Below are 24522 nucleotides of genomic sequence, written 5' to 3' on the forward strand. Positions count from 1 at the left end.
TTTATTAAGAATCTCACGTTAAAAGAAATTATACAAAACTTAGTTGCTAATAATAGATTTGTTATTTATTCTTCATTGTGCTTGGTATCTATTATTATCGTAATAAATATTAATAAAATCTAATAAGATCAACATAAAGTTTATCAATGAAGACATTTGTTGATTAATCGGTAAGATAAATCATACTTTTGGGGTCATTGTTCTGTTTGAAAGTATAATGTGTGTTACGAGATTATGTCTTCAAATTTTCAAGTATAATTGAGTATAATTATATCTAATTATTTTCGGTCACACTTGATTATACTATGAAGGTATCAAGTGCAATTCTGATGTATACAAGATCAAATAATTTATCACGTATCACGGAAAAACAGTTTTGAGTTTCAAATTAAAATCTAAATCAACGAACATTGCGTCAACATCGTACAGGTCAAGCTGACATGACACAAATCGCGTATATAAATCAAATTGAGAAGTGGGATCTCTTATTTAGTGCGCAGCATTATTCACGTAACATCATGTGGTTGTATCTGGCTTTTCTCTTAATCAGTAAGTTGACGTCAGTACTATAAACAATATATATTTCTACCGAAATTATACTTATAATATTATTTCTTATCATTTAGTGCATATTTGATCAAATTTTCTTATAGCGTGGTGAAAGCAATCATTGTAAAATTTAAAACTCTTATTATTTATACAGATATGTAAAAGACACGCTTACAAAATATAATGAATGTTTATTTTGTTAGTTGGAACGACCACAGTCGATCACAGTCATGCCTGGGAAACCGGAAATGAATATCATTATCTTATAGAAAGTCGGACACTGACAGTCTTAGACAAGTTAGCTCAACAATTCTCTGGAATTGTGATAAAGGGCGGTCTTACTGTCCAAGTAAAATCGCCAGATACGCTGCAGGCTGTAATTTCCAAAACGCAGTATGCGTCCGTGCACAAAGTATTGCCGGAAGGATGGAATAGCGAAATCGCCGATCTCAAGTTTGATGAGCTTTCCATGTCGGGAAAGTCCTTCGAGATCAAACTCAAGCATGGAGTGATTCGGGATGTGTTGATCGATCAGGATGTGTCTACCTGGGAGGTGAATTTGATAAAAAGCATCGTGAGTCAACTGCAGATTGATTTACAAGGCGAGAATGCAATAGCGAGTAAAGATAATCAAATACCGAACGACAGTCAGCCTTATGGTGTATATAAAGTCATGGAGGACTCCGTTGGCGGCAAATGCGAAGTTTTCTACAGCATTACGTTAATTCCCGAAAATTTTGATTCAACATCTTTTCCTAATCTCCACAAAGATGGTTTTAATTTCTACGTTACGAAAACGAAGAATTATGACAGATGCGATCAGCGAATGGCTTACTATTCCGGTATTACTAGCAAAATGAATTGGAAACCGGGATCTAACAATGAATTTCTTTCGGTAAGTTGAATTTTGACTGATAAGAGGCGTCGTAATATTCCATCTGATAAAATCTTATATGATTGAGAAATGGAAAAAAAGAAATTTAACAATTCTCGTTCTCAGATCAGATTATATTTCTATACGTGTTCTAATTTAAATAAAAATGTTGAGAAAAAAAACCTTATTTTTAATATTATTGCATATTTGTTACAGAGATCATCTACAAGTTCTATTCACCTGTCAGGTCATGTGAAACAATTTACTATTTACTCGTCTACAACAGCCAGCGAGATATTAGTCAAATCTAAAATTCACGATACATACGCTGGCGCTGTGTACAGTAACGTGAGCTTAACTTTGGACAGAATCAGTCACATTTCCAACCCTATATCTACAGCTAACAATCTCGTATCAACCGGAAACTTAGTATATATTTACAATAATCCGTTCTCTAATCAGCGTAAACCGCGTCGTCCGAGTGTCAGTCAAAGTTCCTTAGAGGCTCAATTATCCGAAAGCCACAGTTCTAATAGTTCTAGAGAGAAAGATAGTAACGACGACGATAGCAGTAACTTTTCAAATAAACCCAGCTTCAATAGCGAGGAGAATGAATACTTGCAATCCAAACCAACGTTGGACGATGCTCCAGAGAGTCCGCTGTTACCTTACTTTATTGGCTATAAAGGCAATAGTATTCAAAAATCAGAGGTGGATTATGTTTCAGAAGCGGCTCGTCTGATCGGTCAGATAATCGGAGATCTCCAATATGGTCCTTTTGATATTTTGAAGGGATCAATACCAGATGTTTCAGAACCATACATAATTCTTGTTCAATTGGTTCGCACCATGAATGTTAAACAAATCGCTGAGATAGAAAATAAATTGCCCGAATTGTTTAGTCAAGACAAACGAAACAGTTTTTCTAATAAAGACCAAAATAAATTATATGATCAAACTGCATGGGATGTCTTCAGCAATGCTGTTGCGAATGCAGGAACTGGTCCCGCCCTTATCACCATCAAAAATTGGATAAAAAATGGAAAACTCGAAGGTTCACGTGTGTCACATATTATTCCGAAAATTGCCAAATCTGCTCTCACTCCAACGGAGGAATATGTCAAAGCGTTTTTCGTAAGTATTTTTTAAAACTTACAATATCATCAAATATAATCATAAGTATTTTCCAAAACTCAAATCTTCTCATTATCCAAATGCTTATACAAAAATTACAAATTATACATAAAGATTAATGTTTTGTCTTGGTGTAGGAATTGATTACTGATGAACAACTAACGAAACATAGATTTGTACCAATCGCACCTTTAGCATTCGCCGAATTAGTCCATTACACTCATACCAGCAAGTCTACTTACTATCCAGTTTATAGTTTTGGCCGTATGATCTTTAGACATGACAATGCGCTTATTGAAACTTACATTCCGTATATGGCCACACAATTGAGAGAAGCCTTTATAAATGGTGACAAACGTCGAATTCAAACATACATTATGGCACTGGGCAATTTTGGTCATCCAAAAGTACTCTCTGTCTTTGAACCGTATCTGGAAGGCACGTTACCGGCATCAAAGTTCCAACGTTTGATGATGGTCGTCTCGTTAAATAGACTAATTGAAAATTTCCCGAAAATCGCCAGATCTGTTGCTTATAAGATGTATGTAAATGTAATGGAGGCCTACGAATTGCGCTGTGCAGCTATCTACGTCATAATGAAGACCAATCCACCCCTAATTATGTTGCAACGAATGGCGGCATTCACTAATCAGGATCAGGATCGTCACGTAAATTCTGTCGTCAAGACCAGCATAAATGTCCTCGCTAATTTGAAGGAACCAGAGTTCCAAGGTCTTGCTAACAAGGCGCGTATCGCTAGAGAGCTGTTAAATCCTCACATTGATACTGAAAACTACTCTCAAGGCATTTTACAAGAGAAAATTCTCACCTCCTTAAACATTGCCCAAATGGGCATTCTTCAGATCATTGGTAGCTGTGACTCTGATACGCCCAAAGGTGTATATTTTGATATACATCAATCTTACGGTGGCTTCAAACTACCTCCATCAAGGCTATCATTCGAAATGTCCAGTGTGAAAGAATTGTTAGATATGTGGAACCAAATGCCCTCGATAACAATGGACAAAAAATTTATCGAGGATAGATTGCTTATCGAAGAAACTATTGAAAAGCTTGGCATTAAGGCCGAAGATCCGGAAGAGTTTGAAGGAAACATCTTCGTGGACACCTTACTTACTTCAGAACTCATTCTCTTCGACAATCATACAGTTGAACACATCACCGACGGTAAGTATTCTAAGATTTATTTTAAAAATCATTGATTTTGATAATATAAATAATAATTATATTATTATAGTGGTAACAGGATATATTAAGTTGTTACAAAAGGTACAGACACAAGTTTTTAATACTACAAACATAAATCATATGTACTATTACGATATGACGCTGGCGTTTCCGAGTGAAAGCGGCCTGCCGTTTATCCACACTTTAACAGTACCAAAGTTAAGGAGAATTAGTGGTGAAGGATCTCACAAAATCGCAATATCAGAAACTGAAAAATTTATGGAACTTGCTGCAATGGGCTACATAATGGAAGATGAAAAGATTCAAAGCAGAATTGGTTTCGTAACGCCTTTCGAACACAAGCATTACATTGCTGGTATTGATATTCACACGCAATACTTTATACCAAGTGGTTTAGGTATTGGTTTAAATAAAATTGGAGAAAAGAAGAAAATTCAGCTAAAAATACTTCCACGTGAATATTTTCAATATGGCATGTCTTTTATTCATCATAACGTTGTTCCTTATACCGCTAGAGACAATATTCTAGACTTTCAATCCATTTTCAACAAAATTGGGTAAGCCATTTCTTTTTTTGTTAAATTAAGTTAAAGTTAATGTGTCTATAAAAATTAATTTAATTCCGTTGAAGCTACATAACTAAAATTTAATTAAAAAGTTAATAGTTGAAATTAATTTAATTTAAATTAAATTCAAAATAAATACTTTTAAAATATGTAATGTGATAAATTTTAAAATACATAAAGTAATTTGGACAAGCTATTAATTTTTTATTTAATTTTATTATTTAGTAATTAACTTTATTATATTTCATTTTAATTTTTTATCTGGTTTCTTTTTATGTATGTTTCTCAGTCACGACACACTCCTGGTACACACAAAAGAACCGCATAAAATAGAATTCTTAGTAAGTAATATGAAACTCGAGATAAAAAGTGATCTTATTGACAGCAGAGCATCGAAAAAAGTAGGAACTGGAGTTGAAACTTTTAAACAGATTTATAGTATTTTTAATAATCCTGGCGCCCATTACAGGGAAATAAACGCGTTCATATTTTTCGGGTCAACTCAAATAAATGCAAGTTATAATTTTGCAATTTTGAATGGTAATAGTTCAGAAGCAACGATTCCTACAACATTTGACAAACGACCCGAGAGCGAGGCGAGAAAAGAGCAATTCCTAAGGGAAGTCAGCAAAAGTATGACTATTGCTTATAGTCATACTTTTGACATAAGTATTTCTGATGTGAATAGTATACATGTTCTTACTCTCGCTTATGCGTATAGTCATGTAGATTCTAAGGCGCAGGCTCTTTTATATTGGAACTTCCAATCACAAGAACAAGTCTTCCTGGAATTTTGCACTATCGGATATACGAAATCACAGAGAAATTCTCTAAATTTTGAAAACGCAATCGAACAGATACCAAATGATGAATTTAATGTTGAAATGAGATTTGGAAATTGTTCAAACGGAGAGACGGTTAGATTCAAGGCTAATTGGATTCGCACTGACGATATTAAAAACACGGCAATGAAATCAGAGATAGCTAAAAAGTGTCGACAAGAGATAAAACAAGGCAACATGCTGCTACCAGCTTGTCAGAAAGCTAACAAATTAATCAATCGAAAAGATCTACTAATGACGTCAATGAATACGAACTCGGATCGTTTATATGCGATTGCCAACAAATTCATTTTTGGGAGGGAGGCTTCCCAAGAAAATCTAACAGATTTAGGAATTTTGAACTTCGAAAACTCTAATGAAAAAACTATTGACATGAAGATAAAAATACTGCCCAATAAGAATAATGCGAAGATCTCCTTTAGCTCTTCAGAAGATGATCTTACATTATCTCTGAGAGAAATTTTAGGGAATGATACCACTATCTCATGGGAAAAATTTTTCGAGGAAGAATTAGATGAATGTACGTAATAAAAACTAGTATTTAAGATAATAAAAATTAGAAATAAAATAAATTTTAACTTAATAAAATATAATTGAATGCGTATTAATGACATATGTACGCCAATATAAAAGAAGATAATGTTCAAATTATCTACTAATTAACTGCATGTGCATTTTGTATTATTTTATAATTATAATCATATTCGATCTTTTAATGTTTTCTTTATTTATCATTGTTGATCATAATATTCAGTAAAAGTCTTTTAAAATATAAAATAAATTATTTTTATAATTTATACAATATTAAAATAAATTGAAAATTTGTTGCAGCTGTGTGCATTCTCGACAAGACTCATGTTGTTACTTTTGACAGTAAAGTGTATCCCTTAAAATTAGGAAAATGTTGGCACGTGATGATGACCGTTTACCCAAAACGAGATCCCTATAATCACAATAAAACTTTAAGAATTCCGTCTGAGATGAGAGTGATTGTAATGGTTCGAGAAATGGACGATAACAGCAAACAGATCCGAATGATCTTGGGTGATCAGGAAATTTATCTACGGAAATCGAGTGATCGTTTCGAAGCTACCATTGACGATCAAATAATCGATTTCTCGCATCATAAATACCACCAAGAAGAGAACTTTGAAATCTCTGAATTGAACGGAATGATCATAATTTTTTCGCCGACATATGATATTACTACTGAGTATGATGGCGAACGCATTCTACTGCATGTAAGTAACAAAATAAAACAAAGTTATGCATGACATAAAATAATCCGCAAGTAGTATAACCGTGAAATTATTAAGTTTAAATTTAATGTGAAATATGCGTCTGTTAATAGTTATCCTACAACTATCTCAATGCTGTACGTGGTCTCTGCGGCAACAACGACATGCAGTCCAACAACGATTTTATTACCCGCAAGAACTGCATCTCGACGAAGCCCGAAGAATTTGCCGCCACATATGCTTTGACTGAGGATAACTGCGAAGGACCCGCTCTGCAGAACAAACAGAAAGCCGAACAATCCACGTGCATTCCGAGAACGTATCGTCCGAGCGATGTCATTAATGATGTAGAAGCGGGACGATCTCCGATCACGAAAGGCAGCGGATGGGGCTATCATTAAGTTAACTGATACGTTTAAGAAAATCACATCAGTAATTGGATTGTTTCATTAAGTTTGCAAGTGTTGTAACTTTGCAGAATAAAAGAATATTTGTTTTGTTATAAAATAAAGAGTATTTTCCTTCAATTCAAGCGCAAAGTTTGCGAAATCTATGATACGTCTTTTATGATACATTTTCTATATGTACTTACTCAAATATCAATAAGTAAATTAATATATATCTATTATATGTGAATCTAACTTATAAAAATGTTTTGTATGTACTATGATTTCATGGTTGTGAAGATTCCCAAATGTTTCAGAGAACCTAAAGCAAGAGTGATCAAATTGTGACGTGTTTGTCTAATAGCATGCACTTAAAATATTAATATACATATTCTTTTAAAATAATTTTGTATAATAGAAACTACAATTTAACGAGACTTTGAGTTTGTTGCCGTCTTCGAATTCATTCGCTTTTCTCGCTATATATTCAACACGCCGTGGAGACAAATGCAGCACTCAATTGCAGTCAATTAAATAGACTACAAACGGAAGTCCTAAATAAGATAAATGCAATATAGCTATGAATACATGAACTAGCCATAACATATTACTTATAAGAAGGAAAATAGTCTTTATTAATGAATCAATGTATTAATCTGTATTTAAAATTTTATATAAATTATATAGAAAATTTAAGAAAATAATAATTTAAGACCATTAACCATTATACATCTATTTTATTAATAATTACATGAGATACATAAATTTCTTAAATTTTGAAATTAATTTGTAATGTGTGAATTAGTATCTTTTTAATTTTTATCAAAAATCTTTTATAAAAAATTATATGTGTGTAGTATTTACTAGTACTAGCAGCAGTGTTCTTGGTTAATTCTTGATTATCAATATTTAATCCATTATTATAATAACAAATTTTAATTGAATCTAATAGGTTATATGTTATCTGATAAGAGGTACATAAGCTTTTTTTAATAAATGTAGATATTCATTGTGCTTATTCAACGAAATGAATCATTTTCTGGCGAATTGTTCTATTTCAAAGTTTAACGTGTCTTCTTGTCGTCAATTTTCGAAGTATACTACTATCATGACAAATTACTTTCAATCACACTCGATTATGCTACGGATGTACCAAGTACAACTTTAGCGTGTACAAGGTTAAACTAATTTTTCACATGTCATGGAACACGCAGTTTCAGTTCAAGTTGAAGTCTGAATCAATGGACATCGTACTGGGTGTGTTAAGTTGACATAAGTCTATATAAATCCTACTAAGAAGACATAATTCTCATTTTGTATTCGCACAGTATTCGTATAACATCATGTGGTTGTATCTAACCTTTTTGTTAAGTAAGTTGACGTCAATGTTATATTATATATAAAACTAATTTTCTACAAAAATTACTCATGGAAAGTTATAGATCACTTCTTATCTTTTAATGCATAAGAATTTGAAAGAATTTTTTTATTGCGTGGCAAACTATTCTACTCCAAATATACACAAAACTTCGTAATATCTAGATATTACATTATAATAATATGTGCATAAAGAAACAAGAAATTTTATAGAAATACCATTTAGAAGAAGTAATAATATTTTCTGTACATTTCTTCACATCTGTCCTGTATATATTTTATTTAGTCAAGCACAATTATAAATAATAATAGCTCTTTTTTATTAGTTGGAGCAGCCATAGCTGATCACAATCATGCCTGGGAAACCGGAAACGAATATCATTATCTGATAGAAAGTCGGACATTAACAGCTTTAAAGCTTGCACAACAATATTCTGGAATTGTGATAAAGGGTAATCTCACCGTTCAAGTCAAATCATCAAACACACTACAGGCTGTGGTTTCTAAGACGCAGTATGCTCCCGTGCACAAAGTATTGTCGGAAGATTGGAATAGTGAGATCACCGATCTCAAGTTTGATGAGCTTTCCATGTCAGGGAAGTCCTTCGAGATCAAGCTAGAGCAAGGAGTGATTCGGGATGTGTTGGTCGATCAGGATGTGCCTACTTGGGAAATAAATTTAATAAAAAGCATTGTGAGTCAACTACAGATTGACTTGCAAGGCAAGAATGTGATAAGGAGTACAAATAATCGGATACCCGATGACAATCAGCCCTACGGTTCATTTAGAGTCATGGAGGACTCTGTCGGCGGCAAATGCGAAGTTTTTTACACCGTTAAGCCAACGCCCGAAAATAGTGGCTCAATACCATTTCCAAATCTTCGAAAGGATGGTCTTCATTTCTCTATTACAAAAACGAAGAATTATACCAGATGCGAGCAGCGAATGGCCTACCATTCTGGTATTACTGGTAAAATGAATTGGAAACCGGGATCTAGTGATGGGTTTCTTTCAGTATGTTGGATTTTATCTTATAAAACCTGCCCTAATAATCTAGTTAATAAAATATAGTTGATAAAAAATAAAATAGACATAATTTTTATTATACAAAATTATGAGGACAATTCAAAGAAATAGGTTTAGCAAAACTGTTTAAGTTCGAATAAAATCGTGTTCAAATAAAAATACACAGAATGTTAAAAAAGTAAAACTTATTTTTACGATATTATATTCTTGTTACAGAGATTTTCTACAAGTTCTATTATCATCTCGGGTCACATGAAACGTTTTACTGTTCAATCATCCCAAACAATAAGCGAGATAATTATCAAGTCTAAAATTCAAGATACATATTCTGGTGCTGTCTACAGCAGTGTAAAACTAACTTTGCATAGAGTGAGTCAGATCTCTAATCCTATGCCAACATCCAACAATAAAGTGTCAACCAGAAACTTAGTGTACAATTACAACAATCCGTTCTCTAATCAGCGAAAATCGAGTCGAAGTTTCTTGGCAGATTCATCCTCCAAAAGTTCTTCTAAGGAAAGCAGTAGCGACGATGATAGCTTGAACTCCAGCAGTAGCGAAGAACGCGATTACTTGCAACCTAAACCAACATTGGAGGAACCTCCGGAGAGTCCACTATTACCCTTTTTCGTTGGAAACAAAGGCAAAAGCGTCCAGAAATCGCAGAGCAATTACGTTTCCGTAGCGACGCGTCTGATCGATGAAATAACTAGTGACATTGAGAATTTTCCTGTTAAATTGGACCTTTCGAGCCAACCGTTCACCGAGGTTTTAGAGCCATACACAATTTTGGTTAGATTGATCCGCACCATGAATGTTAAACAGATCGCTGAGATAGAAAACAAATTGCCCAAATTGTCCAGTCAGAGCAACAAGTTTTCTCAGTCAAATAATTCGAAATTATATGACAAAACCGCGTGGAATGTCTTTTGCAGTGCCGTCACAAATGCGGGAACTGGCCCCGCTCTTATCAGCATCAAAAATTGGATAAAGATTGGAAAAATTAAAGGCAAGCAAGCATCATACATTATTTCAGCAATTCCCAAAGTTGCACGCATACCTACAACGGAATACGTTAAAACATTCTTCGTAAGTATTTATTAACAATCAAGATTTTTAATCCCTTAAAACTTATTTGTTTATTGTCTTATTAAATATTTGTACTTGTAGTTACAAATTATATGTAAAAATTAATTTTAGCAATCGATCTCTGTGTAGGAACTAATTACCGACGAACAAGTAACAAAACAAAAATATTTAAACACATCTGCACCTTTGGCATTCGCCGAATTGGTCCGTCACGCCCAAAGCAACAAGTCATCTATCTATTATCCGATCTATAGTTTCGGTCGTATGGCCTCCAGACATGATAATGCCTCCCTTGAAACTTATATTCCATACATGGCTACTCTATTGAAAGAAGCTATTAAGGACGGTGACAGTCGTCGAATTCAAACATACATTATGGCACTGGGCAATTTTGGTCATCCAAAAGTACTCTCCGTCTTTGAACCGTATCTGGAAGGCACGTTACCGGTATCGAAGTTCCAACGTTTGATGATGGTCGTCTCATTAAATAGATTAAGCGAAAACTTTCCGAGAATAGCCAGATCCGTCGCCTACAAGATCTACTTGAATACAATGGAGGCCTACGAATTACGATGTGCAGCTGTCTACGTAATAATGAGGACCAATCCACCTCTAGTCATGTTGCAAAGAATGGCGAGATTCACTAATCAGGAGCTAGATCATCATGTAAATTCTGCAGTCAAGACTAACATAGATGCCCTCGCTGATTTGAAGCAACGGGAATTTCAAGACATCGCTAACAAGGCCCGTGCTGCTAAGGAATTCTTAAATCCTCAGATTGACATTGAAGATTACTCTGGAGCCACCTTTAAGGAGCAAATTGTCTCTTTCTTAAACATTGCTCAAACAACCATTGTCCAGATGATTGGTAGCGCCATTGGGGATATGAAAAACAATGATGTGTTTAAAAGTTTGGATCTTGACATACAGCAATCTTTTGGCGGTTTCAATCTACCCTGGACAAAAATATCATATGAAATATCGAACATCAGAGAATTATTAAATATATGGTACCAGATGCCCTGGGTGGAAGAAAATAAATTCGAGAAGGAACTGCTTATTGACAAAACGATTAAAGAGCTTGGCATTAAGGCCGAAGATCCGGAACAGTTTGAAGGGAACATCTTCGTGGACTCCTTATATGCTTCAGAATTTTATCCCTTTGATAATTATACAGTTCAAGAGATCATTAATAGTAAGTATCTTAAAACTTATTTGAAGAATTAATTTTGATAATTTAAATCATTATCTTATTATTATTGCAGAGGTGACAACATATTTTCAGTCATTGCCGTTGGCACCGACAAAAACATTCAAATTTGAAAACATAAATGACGTAAATTACTACGACACGACGCTGGCATTCCCTACTGAAAGCGGCTTGCCGTTCATCTATACTTTAATGACACCAAAATTAGTGAAAATTAGTAGTGAATTCTCTCACGAAATCACACCAACTGAGACACTTGTGGAACTGACAGCGTCAGGCCGTATTGTGGTAAATGAAAAGCTTCAAAGCAGAATTGGTTTCGTAACGCCCTTCGAGCACCGACACTACATTGCGGGTATTGACATTAACACATACTTTGCCATACCAGTAAGCATAAATTCTATGTTCAGAGGAACAGGAAAAATTACGCTGGGAATGTATCCACATCAAAGCACTGAGTATATAGCGATTCACCACAGTGTTGTTCCATATACCGCAAGAGACGACATTCTAAATTTTGAATCTGTTGTCAGCAACATTAAGTAAGTTAAGATATTTTTTTAAGTAAAATTAAGTTAAATTTGATGGCCTATAAAGTTTAGTTTACTACTTTAAAATTCACGTTGCAAAAACCGTAATTAAAAATTAATTAATTTAACTTAAATTAAAATAATAATATTAATTATAATTTTTATAATTACTCTACTTTTAATCATTAAAATTTTTTAAATCAATGTTAATTATTAAATTATTATTTTTTTATTTTTAACAATTGATTTCTAACTTCACAACTAGTTACTTTATATGTACTTTTAGTAATGACACACTTCTGGTGCACACGAAGGAACCATATGAAACGCAATTTCCGCTAGGGAATAATGCAATGTTCACAGTAACAAGTGATCTTATTGATAACAGAGTGGCAAAGAAAACGGGATTTGAAGCATTAGGCGAGATTTGTAATGTAATTAGTTGTAGCGGCGCCGATTACAGAAAAATCGATGTAATCATAAAACTTCCACCGGCTCAAGTAAACATAACTTATAATTATGTGACACTAAACGATAGTTTAGAAGCAACAATAACTCCTGTAATAAATGTCAATCGGCCGGAGAGCGAGACGAGAAAGGAACAATTCTTAGCGGAAATTGGCAAAAATATGACTTCTGCTTATGTTCATATTTTTGATGTAAGTTTTTCTGCTGGTGTCGATAATTATGATGTCACTCTTGCTTCCGCATACAATCCGGTCGGCGATAAGTTTCAAACCCATTTCTATTGGAATAGCAAATCATCAGACGGAAAAGTCCTTCTAGAGCTTTGTTCTGTTACGTATACAAAGTATCCCTCTAAACTTATATCACAGACTCCTCTATACCTTGAGGAAGCAATCGAGCAGATACCGAATTATGAATTTGAATCTGATGTACGCTTTGGAAGTTGTACGAACGGAGCAACGATTGGACTGAAAGGAAATTGGAGACGCACTGATGATGTCAAAGAGACTATAATGAAATCTGACGTAGTCAAGAAGTGTCGGCAAGATATAAAACAAGGCAACATTTGGCTACCAACTTGTCTGGAGGCCATTAAATTGATCAATCATAAAGATCTTCTGACAATATCAATGAACACGGACTCGGATTATTTGTACGCGATGGCTAGCCAAATGATCTTTTTAATCAAGATGTCCGTTTCCAAACCAAATATGCGGAGATCCGGAATTACGGAATCGAACTACGAAATTAACGAGAACACTATTAACATAGAGATCAAAATGCCACCCTATAGCAATGATGAGAAGATCTTCTTGCGCACTCCTCATACGGATGTCGCATTCTCTCTGAAAGACATTTTAGGAAATGACTACAATATTTCTCTGAAAAAAATTCTCGAGGGTGACTCAGATGGATGTAAGTTTCAGATTTTTGTAAAAAATAATATTTGTAATTACAAATGTAAATCAGAACTTAATGTACTGGCCGATGATACGAAACAAAATAATATTTGACACATGGTTAACTATTTATTTCATATTATTTTATAATAATATTCGATCTTTTATTGTTTTCTCAGTTAATCTTAGTATTAGATAAGACATTTTGTAAAGTATTAGCATAAATTTTTTATATAACATATATAGCATAAAAAATTTTTTACAGATGCGTGCATTGTTGACAAAACTCATGTTGTTACTTATGACGGTGAGGATTATCCCTTAAAATTGGGGAAATGCTGGCACGTGATGATGACCACTTATCCAAAACGAAATCCTAATAATTCTGAGAAAACTTTAAAAATTCCGATGAATATGAAAGTGATTATAATGGTCCGTGACGCGGACGACGACAGCAAACAGGTCCGTATGATCTTGGGTGATCGAGAAATTCATCTACAGAAATTAAATAATCGTCTCGAAGTTACTGTTAACGGCCAAGTAACTAACTTAACGCATTATGAGAGCTATCGAGAGAAGGACTTTGAAATCTATGAATCGAACAGAACAGTCACTGTTCTTTCGCCGACCTATGGATTTACTGCCGAGTATGATGGAGAACGTGTTCTACTACAGGTAAGTAAGAAAATGAAGGAAAGTTATGTAATTTAAAATACTGTATAACCAAGAGATTAAGTTTAAATTTAATGAAACGTTTGTTGTTAGTCATCCTACGACTATTTCAACGCTGTACGTGGTCTCTGCGGTAACTACGACATGCAGTCCAACAATGATTTCATCATCCCTAAGAACTGCATTTTGATGAAGCCCGAAGAATTTGCCGCCACATATGCTTTGACTCAGGATAATTGCCAAGGACCCGCTTTGCAAAACAAACGAAAAGCCGAACAATCCTCGTGCATTTCGAGATCGTATCGTCCGAGCGATGTCATTAGTGATAGAGAAGCGGGAAGATCTCTAAATAGGAATAGAGGATGGAGCTATTAGCATTAATCGAGACATTCAAGAAAAGCAATAGGATTGTTTCTTTTTAGAAATTGTAAACCTGCGGAGTAGAAGAAGTTTAAAATGTTTGTTTTATTATATAATGAGAAAAAGATTTTCGTTCCAATTCTCAAGTACAAAATCCAATAACGATTGGAAAAGATTATCTATGAATCGGAAATTTTCTCAAAAATGTTATATTGTTAGTTTTTTCATTAAATATTTATCTATTTTTTGATAAGTATGTGTTATTTTATAATTATAATTACATTGTAAAAAGAATTAAAGTTGTTGTCAATGATGTCTTTAGTAATATCTTTCTTTTCATGTATATGATGCGTACTCAACTAAATTAGAAATTAAAATAGCAAACTATCTTCATATTTTAATTAAAAGCAAATTTAAATTTTACACAATAAATATTGACACTTACATTTTTCTCGCTTGTCTGAATATAAAAGTCTAAAAAATAAAATTATGTATTGGACACTTTAAGCGAAACTGATTCAATTGACAATCCATTTTGTTAATAGCTTCATATAATTTGTTTGGTTGCATGTATTTGAGATTTTGATGGAAGCACCTTCCAGAATATTTATTCTTTTGTTGATAATTTAAATATCTATTTTTTGCCATAGTTCTATTTTTCTCTTTAAAATACTGATCTACAAGGAACATAGATAAATTAGACTCATTAATAGATTAATTAATTAAATCTATATATATATATATATATATTTATTTATTTATCGTACTTCTAAAAATGTTTTCAGCTAATAAACTTTTCTCAAACTCACGAATCTCTTTCTCGCATTTTTCAAAATAAGTACCGTGAAAGATTAAAGAAGATTTGCGATCAATTTGACAATTTCTACAAACAGCCTTTGCTTTTGGAATATATTGATCGTATTCAAGACACTTTAACATTTCTTCAATGTATATAAAGCGAGTTTTATCAATTCTTGTGATGACACCAGGACGGCATTTTGTTCTCAACAAATGGTGCAGCTTTAGAGATATAATGTATTAGCAATGTTTAAATATTAAATGAATGTACATAATAAAAAGCAAGATGTATATGTATTATGTACAATTGCAATTACACATATAATTTATTTTACCTTAAACAAAATGAATAAAATCCAGAGCATCGCTTCTTGTTCAGTCACACTTTCCGCATGCTCGAGTTCCTTTTGTCTAAATCTACAGAAATATCGTGTTGTTAACATTACATGCAATAACATATGTAAGAAAGTACCTCTTCATATTCTCCAATGTTTCGTTATTCTTCGTATAAACGTTTTTCAACCATCGCCGCAACTGCAAAAAGTTTATCTGTGTTTTTCTAGACCAATAGCCTCTCCAAACAGCTTGGATTCTCGTTGCCATGTCATTGTAATGATGTTGCCACATCTGGTGAACACGTTCGACTAAATACAGATTAATGAACATCCTGGTGTGATAACCACGCCAATAACGCTGTATAATCGTTGCATTTTTATGAAGTTTACGAAAATGATTGCGGGTAATAATACCGCGAAACCAAGCCTTGAAATTTATAAACATATATGTTAAAGAAAAATAAAATGTTCAATTAGATATCTGTTAATAGATATCCTACGATCTTCTAAATTATAACTAACCTGAATCTTACGAGCCGCAATAAAATGTAAAAGTCTCGATGATTCGGCCAATTCGTGTTTAATTTTAATCGCATTCTGTAGTTCAATAGGATTAACCGTGAATCTTAATAGCGATGCCATTCTTTTAATACAATTATTTAGAAATTGCTCTATTTAGTAAGTGTCATCAATTAGAGATCGTAATTTCGTATTTGTACATTTTCTTTTTAAAAAGATCGATACTAAATTCGTGTCTAATTAGTGGCTCTTTTTTCGTAATACTAATTGATCTCGATGTCATACATGACGCATGTCGTACATTACTTCGTACGTAATTGTCATCGTGTGTTTTGACAGTTTGTGGGTCAATTGCAGAAGTTTTTTTCAATAATGTATAACAAGCACAAGAAAATGTCATATTTTAACGATTAAATAATTTTATCAATTGAGCTTGCGTTGTATCAAATAATAGAAATTATATTTATCAAAATTTAATGTCACAAATATTGCTTATATATTAATGTTTATTAATGCAAACATGTCGATCTATATTTTTTTGATCGACATATATCGAAACTTTGCTTGTCCTTTTGTGTATCAGTTGTTTTATTCAGTAATTCCGCAAGACATAATTATATTTCATATTTTTTCATACTATTGAGAGATAACTAATATATCAAGGAGAAAATTTCATATCAAAAATTATTGTATACGATACGGACTATAAGAAGAAATTTCAGAGAAATTATATTAGAGAATTATACTGTATATAGTGTAATACTATAGCAATTTGATGAAAAATATAGTAAAAATTTTCATAATTCGTTCCTTGGTCCGGTCTTAAAAATATTTGTTTCTTTACTTATTTATTATTTATTTATTTACACTTATTTATTCATATTATTGTTTACATTCTTTAAGTCTAGTTTTAAAGATAATAATAATTGAAACATGCATAAAAAACAGTAGTTGATAATTATTTCCTAACATAATAATATATTTTTAAATTATTACTCACTTAATGTAATTTAAAGTTTAGTTTTCTATTTAGTTCGAGTAGTCATTAATGTGCCTTGTGAATAAGAATTACAATAAAGTTCAAACCAATATATCAAAGCTATAAAGAATGACACTGCCACTAACATAAAGGCTGATGTTACAACTGCTATTTTCAGGCTACTGTTTTTCTTTAGTCGAGTCCTTGTCACTACGTGGAAGTCCCGCGACTGTAATAAAAATATTCATAAGTGTTATGTATTGCAGCGGATAAGCGATTGCTATAAGTTTACCGAGATCAGTCAGACGCGTGACCCTGCGTATAAGATTAATTTGTTTCTTCATTTATAATTAGAGCCTCTCATATACTGCATTATACGGTTACGATTATTCGATGTAACGACGTTTCTCGATATGATGATAATCTAGTTCATATAGACTTCCATTAACAAGTCAATAAAATTTGTGAATTATTGAATTATTGAATACAAAATCAATAATTTTTAATAAACTTGAATACTGGAAAACATTATGCCCGTTATAATTTATGTTCTTGATTGTATCATATTTCATATTTATGAGTACTCTTAGAAAAGCTAATACTAAAATGGGTAAGGAAAATATGTCGAAATTTTCTTACTGAAATTTCGAGATTCTGCGTTTTTCTGATGAGTTCATCCAATCTTTCGCCCCTATCAATTAACTTTTGAACCCCATTCATCAATATTTGTCGTATTTCAACCAGTTCTTCCTCTAGTTTTGAGGTCAGATTTTTACAACCGATACCCTGATTGTACTCTTCCTAAAATAGTGTTAATTTAATTCTTTATATATATTAACAATTTTTATAATTTATTTGTAAAAAATTCTGTATAACAATATTATTTATTTTAAAAAGAAACTGCCATGAAATATAAAACTACAAACATATTTTGTATCTCAGAGTTCAACTATTTTCAATTATTCTGTCTAGTATAAAAATGTAAATATATTAACAAATAGCTTGTAAATGTATGATTTATAATTGTATTGCTTTCTTTTTAATTTGTTTTATCGACTTTTAATTTTCGTAAGCTTCCATATATTTATTTCTATATAAAACCAGCTGATTACTTACCATTATTTTCTTTAACGGTTTCGAGAGGTCATCTTCTGCGAGATTGGAGAGGTTTTTTGACAGATCCGCCAATGGTAATTCTTTATAGATACTCCGCAGCCTCTGCAGAAATATTTGAGAGCACGATTCCACCCATATCGCTAATGAAGGACAGTCCACTTTCGATGTCAAACAGACATAGTGAAGTTGTCCAATCAACACGTGTACTGTGTACCTACGGAAGGATTAGATATTATATTCATTGCAGCGCGGATAATAGAGTGACAGTAATGGGTACATTAATCTTATCGTGAGTTAATTAATCCGTTGCGACCTATTACACTTGTTCGACGATTGCCAGCGAGTGGCCATGATAATAAGAATAACTGCTGACACTCGCTACGTGACATATCTCGTAATTTAACGCGCTTCTCTAAATGAAAAACAAGTCATGCATATAAAATCTACGGCTTTTTCACTACTTTGATTATATCGTCGCTTTATCATTATATACATATATCACTCTCAAATTTAAATTAACACGTTTCTCGTATGCGACCGTTGTGCATCTAAAATCTAAAAAAAAAATCTTACCTACTGCTGTCGATGCTGATCTTGTCGTCTTCGACGATTCTTAGGCTATCAACAGTACAGAGAGCGATAGTACGATAGATCGGATTTGGATCTACGGAATAATCTGCGATAATCTTGCAGCCGGATTTCTCCCACAAGGCGACCATGGCGTAGTGCACGGTTCCGTTCATTTCGGTCGAAGGTGCCGAAGAAGGCACGTTTGTCGAGGCTGAATGATGGGCGGATACTACCGTGTTGTCTGTCAGACTATATAGCATTCAGAAATGTCAGAAGCGGCAAACACCAACGTTGCCGGCTGTTTATGCCAATTCCGATAGCCAGCGAGTAACGAAAGAAATTTTGATAAAGTAGATAACAACACGTACGTGTCGTGTATTTCGCGTGTATTTGCGCTAAGCGAACATTGGACTGTCAGCGAATATTGTCGCGAAGAGGCGAACTACATGCATCGATCTACTGATTTTCATTTACCGAATACCAACACCGCCTGTATTAAATGTCAAAGACCAAAAAAAACCTATTTATTTTAAACAATTCAAGAAATAATCCTTGCATTCATTAAGAAAAATGTTTCTTATCTAGAAAATATTTAAAGATAACATTATAAATTATATGAAATGTATGTAACATTTCATATAATGTATATTTATTTAATTATACATAACGTACTATATGATTATAAAAAGCTGATAATGTAAATTAACAATATTATATTAATAATCCTTGAAATATTCCCTGCTTTATGAAAACAGAAAATCGTAATAATCGCCGAGTCTTCGTCGTTAATCGATTCTCTGTAAATTTACTTCAAGTCAAGGAATATTAAACTCTACTTCAATGGCATTTACCATTGCATTCGTGTCTATTTCTGCCTCCGAGTGTTCATCAAAGAGATGCAAAATTAAAAATAGCAGTTTTAATAAAATATTATTATAAAAGCTACATTCTTGTTTATTCTTATTAATTAGTAATAATTACTCTACATGCTTTTAATTATTTTTAGTCATATTTACCAAAATATTTGTCACAATTGTACACCACAAAAAAATTGTAGGAAAAATTCTAAGAACTAAGAGAATATTCTGAAAGTGAAAGAAAAAGTCTAAATTTGAGAATAGCTACTTAATTTTATTTTAACTTTAACTTTAGAATTTTTCTTTTATTTTTAGAGTATCTCCTTGGTTCCTAGAAGACAATTTTTTCAGTGTATTACCGGCACATGCTATATTTTTTCTGATAAGAAAATCGTCTTATTTAAATCTGCATAATTGTTAACACCGTAATTAAAAATAGATATCAATGAGTTACTGATAAGCTGATAAAGTTCAATAAAGCTTAAAATCAATATTGATACATTTGCATCTGCATTAGCTAAATATAAAATGCATAAATTGTACTCATACTTAACGTATGTATGTTTATACATCGGTTTATATTTCTATCGTTGATGGTGTTACAAAATGAAATGGGCCTCCAAAGAATATTAACTGCAGGCTCTTGAAAATATAAATTCATCATATAGTAATGTACAGGTACCGTGAAAGATAAGAGATATATCATAACATATATTTTTCCATGCAACATTGGGTTTCGCAGAATTCAAAACTGACTTTCAGTATTTCGAAGAAATCTTGTTTATGAATACATTTATCATTTGCTATTTTTTTCAGATATCTAATAAAGAGCGAGAAACAGTTGTTTCAAATCAGCTTTGATAACTATTTCTCTCGATATAATTATTAAATCAATTATTAAAATATAAATAAAAACTACAAATTATGCTGCAATGAACAACATCTATCTCTTCGTCACTTTAATACGGATTTATAAAAAATAATCTCATTTCTCGCGCTGATTAAAGTGAATAATTTTTTTGTAAACATCAGTTTCCGTATAATTGTATCATAAATTTTCAATTATAGTTTCAATCTCATTGACACAACAAAATGCCTTCCAATTCACGTATCACGTATTCTTGTTTATTTCTTGTTTAGTTTTTGTAATATTTAAATAGCAATGATAAATCATGTATTATGAAACGGAATAAAAAATCTAACAATGTTATTATTGTAAAAACGTGACCAAATTCGAGAATTGGAAATATTTAATTTGAGGAATTAAGAGAGTCTTGAAAAAACTAATTTTAAGGACGGATTGTAAATAAACGACTATTATTTCTTACCAAAGAAATACTCGATTGAACAAACATCAAGCTCCAGGGATTGTTTTGTGCTGTCGTTATTTGCAAATTCTCTCAGTCAGTTCCTGAACGGAAGGGCGCTCGACGTGAACGACGCCGCGTAAGCCGCATGCGGAATTATCGCGTGTAGTTCCCTTGAGACGCGACAAAGGGTATTGACTTGACGTCGAACGGAGGGAAAATAAAATTCAGAACACCGTCAACCTGTTACTGAGCGATTCGCCACTGTTCAACGTTCTAACCATGCTTACGATACATGCCGATACATGCCGTCAATCAAGGCTCGTGCATGTGTTCGCACTTTTCACGCGAATGAAAAACGTCGAAGGGAAGATACGAATTCTAGATGCATTTTGTGCTGTTTATTAAAATCAATTATAAAAATTCGATTATACTAATATTTACGTTGCTCGAAATCGATATCCATATATTGCAGGTTTATTGACTTAAAAAAAAACCCTTTTTGTATAAATATTTCGTTATTAATGTTTTTCTATTAATTCACTATCTAGAGTCTACATTCGGTTATTTAATCGATTGTCACAAATCAACGTACAAAATTTTTCTAACGTGACTCACCAAAATTGTTATATTGGACTTTGTACTGAAGCTGGACCGCTTCAAATGAACAAGACATATATGAAATATGACTTTACAGCTTGGTTCATCAAAACAGGGAAATGCTTTTCTCGCCGGCTCGAGCTATGTAACCAATAGTTTGTTACGTACGAAATATTGATTAAGTTAGAAATTGCATTAGAATATAAAATAAGTTTTACGATATAAAATGGACAAAGTTTAAGTTCTACTATTTGTTATCTATCAGAGTAATATCTAAAATTATTATATGTGCTTTGCTAAATAAATCAAACTTTTATTTGTATTACAGCTTTTGAAATTTTGCGGTGTAAATATAGATATAATTTGTATTTACAGAGATTAACAATGATAATTATGAAACAGCTATTATATTATATTATGTTATTGTAATATTATTTTGAGGATAAAGATTTCCTAAATCGAAATGTATAATATAGCTTTTTATTTGTAAGACTAAAAAATTACTTTAAATATTATTTTCAAAAATGTTAATAAATTTATAAACTTTATTTTAAATAAATATTTTAACTATTTTCTTTGATATATGTATCTTTGATGTATTTTTGTTCGATAATTATAGCATATTATACTGACAAATCGTATTTTGAATATGCTTATTTTATAAAAAAAGAAAAATAGCAGACTTTAAAATGTAAGCGAATATATAATATAGTTAATATTATTAATGTGTAATTAGCATTTCTGATTGTCTTTTTTTCTTTTCTCTAGAAACTATTGTGCTCTGATATCTCATAAATATCTTTTTTTATGGAAAAAAGTGTAAAATAAGAATGCGTGCTCCTAAATCCATGCTCCATAAACGATTAGGCTATTCATAAATAATGCAAAGGTTATTGTGCTAAAATTTTACGAATTCTTACTACCTAATAAAATAATTATTAGTACATAATATGTATAATGTATTTTTTTTTACAATTCTCAAATTATGTTTAAATTTTTATTTCTCAATTTACTGTATACAACGTTTGATGGAAAAACGGCAGACAATTTTTTGTATCGATCTAATAGCACACGAGAGTACGATATATGATGCAAATAACGAGCATCTGGTGCACAAATGTGCAAAATTCAAATGGCAAGCGATAACGGTAGACTAGCTTTACCAGCTGTCGTTTATGCGGAATAACTACCAACGTCCGGATAGAGCTGTAATACTTTACGATCTCTAATAATCATTGGACTGTTCTATCGACATGCATGCGCACGCAAGATCGAGCGCCAGGCGAGATACTGGTTGCATTGTAATTGCAAAATTGACGGAGATTTCCATCGTAAAATTCAAATAAAAATAATAGATCAGACAAATGTCCGGTTATGTAATAGATCTCATTCCACCAAAGAGATAGATAACATTTAATAGAGTTTACAACGGAGAGAGATTGAAATTCTTATCTCGTGTTTGTGAAAAAAAACTTGTGTCTTTGCTCTATTTGACATTCGACACGTGCACGCGTCTATCTATTATTTTGTCTAATGTAGATAGATTAATATTAGTTTTTTATTTAATATATAGAAAAAAATATGAAATTAGATTAGGAGTAACAAATTATATAGTAAATAATACTGAAGTAAGTATTCTTTTGATTCTACTGGTTAAAATCATCAATAAATTGAAATTTGTTCAAAATCATCCTCACTTCGTCAAAATTATGAGAATTCATAAATTATTTCATGTTTATTTCAATTGTAAATTTAATTAAGTAAATAATTCAACAACTTATTACATTTAATGTAATAAAATTATATAAATAAATAATTTATATAATCTTAAAAATAAAAAAAAACGCGATCAATTATTAAAAAATATTTTTAGCAGTAATTCTTGGTCATTTAAATATCGTTATTTTTTATAAACGTGCAAAAATTATTTTTCTTCAATTAAGTATAATCCATATAAAATAATAGTGAGCAAAATAAATATGTTCTTCAAAGCTTGTTGAAAAAGCTTGTGGTTTTTTTCATTTTTCGGGATCTGAAATAAAGTAATAACATTTCTGGTTTCAAATGCAAAAAGTGCGATCTAGACACAAAAATATATAATTTTCAAAATTGTGCTTCACGTCCGATTGAGATATTTCTTAAGAATCGCAGTCAATATAATATCGTATCGCAATTGTATCACAGATGCAATTTTATTCTGCGATAAATTCTGCATAATATTTTGTAAATATAGTTTTGTCATTTCATTTCAAGACCATAATATTGAATTACATATAATTTGAAATCTTTTGCGCAATACATGAAATGATATTAATATATAATAAAATATTTTTAAAAGTAATTTTTAAAACAAACACACACACACACACAACATATACGCAACTAAAAAATTTAGTACGAAACTCTTTATTGTAATATTAAAAGATTAATATACATGGATTACAACCTTAAAATTTGTTTGGCGCATAAGAAAATACCTTAAAAGATGAATTCATTGTTAGTAAAACAATTTCGCCTCTTCTTTTCCGCGTTTGTTCCGGAATCAAAGATGTAATTTTCAATCGCATACGACTTGATCGAAACACTACGATCTAACCTCATTGCAATTAAAGAGGAAGAGATCGCGAAGCATCAAAGCAACGAGGGAATTGCGCGCGCGGTCGGTGGCGCCCCCGCTAATCCGCCGCGCGGCGGTGGTCGCGCGCGGGTGGCGGCAGCTGGTGGCGGCGCGGTGAATTGGCTGCCCCGAATGATCGCTGCGCGCGGCGGGCTGCGCGACCGTTCTCCTGCCCGCCGAGGAGCCGTCAGTGTGCGCGCCGCGGAGAAGCAGAGAGACAGACATCTTGTAGAATAAAATTTAGCGGCGTGGTGTCTCGACCGCGAGTGTCGGTGTTCGCGGTTACGTGAGTCGCAGTGTCCCGGTCTACGTCGCCGTCGCTGTCGCCGCCGCCGCCACTGTCGCCGTCGTCGTCGTCGTCGTCGTCGCCACCGCCGCCGTCGCCGTCGTCGCC

At 32.7% G+C, this 24522-nt stretch overlaps 3 protein-coding genes across 5 annotated transcripts; 1 reads left to right on the forward strand and 2 right to left on the reverse strand.

The window, feature by feature from the left end:
- Positions 1–425: 425 nt before the first annotated feature.
- LOC105839512 lies at positions 426–14755 on the forward strand. The gene is made up of 16 exons (XM_036291548.1): positions 426–549; positions 753–1444; positions 1640–2557; positions 2695–3745; positions 3816–4323; positions 4622–5694; positions 6006–6415; positions 6526–6810; positions 8088–8169; positions 8502–9190; positions 9419–10291; positions 10421–11486; positions 11557–12043; positions 12318–13414; positions 13664–14073; positions 14164–14755. The coding sequence occupies exons 1-16, from the start codon at positions 441–443 to the stop codon at positions 14443–14445; spliced, it is 10032 nt and encodes a 3343-aa protein (XP_036147441.1). The 5' UTR covers positions 426–440; the 3' UTR covers positions 14446–14755.
- LOC105832847 (spermatogenesis-associated protein 17) lies at positions 14528–16513 on the reverse strand. Its single transcript, XM_036291078.1, has 5 exons — positions 16086–16513; positions 15701–15990; positions 15564–15645; positions 15198–15450; positions 14528–15107 (listed from the first exon to the last, which is right to left on the reverse strand). The coding sequence occupies exons 1-5, from the start codon at positions 16203–16205 to the stop codon at positions 14905–14907; spliced, it is 948 nt and encodes a 315-aa protein (XP_036146971.1). The 5' UTR covers positions 16206–16513; the 3' UTR covers positions 14528–14904.
- A 413-nt stretch (positions 16514–16926) lies between these two features.
- Positions 16927–24076, reverse strand: LOC105832814 (vesicle-associated membrane protein 711). 3 transcript variants are annotated; one of them, XM_012674115.3, is made up of 6 exons: positions 23989–24076; positions 18751–18996; positions 18178–18391; positions 17701–17862; positions 17354–17485; positions 17199–17290 (listed from the first exon to the last, which is right to left on the reverse strand). In XM_012674115.3, exons 2-5 carry the CDS (start codon positions 18918–18920, stop codon positions 17402–17404), a joined length of 630 nt encoding a protein of 209 aa, XP_012529569.2. In that variant the 5' UTR covers positions 18921–18996; positions 23989–24076; the 3' UTR covers positions 17199–17290; positions 17354–17401. The 3 variants fall into 3 exon arrangements, with proteins under 3 accessions (XP_012529541.2, XP_012529569.2, XP_012529576.2); XM_012674087.3 differs by lacking the exon at positions 17354–17485 and having other exon boundaries at positions 16927–17290; XM_012674122.3 differs by lacking the exons at positions 17199–17290; positions 17354–17485 and adding an exon at positions 17492–17579.
- Positions 24077–24522: the final 446 nt, after the last annotated feature.

Source organism: Monomorium pharaonis, chromosome 8 (genome assembly GCF_013373865.1).
Source record: "Monomorium pharaonis isolate MP-MQ-018 chromosome 8, ASM1337386v2, whole genome shotgun sequence".
Classification (NCBI taxonomy): Eukaryota; Metazoa; Arthropoda; class Insecta; order Hymenoptera; family Formicidae; genus Monomorium; species Monomorium pharaonis.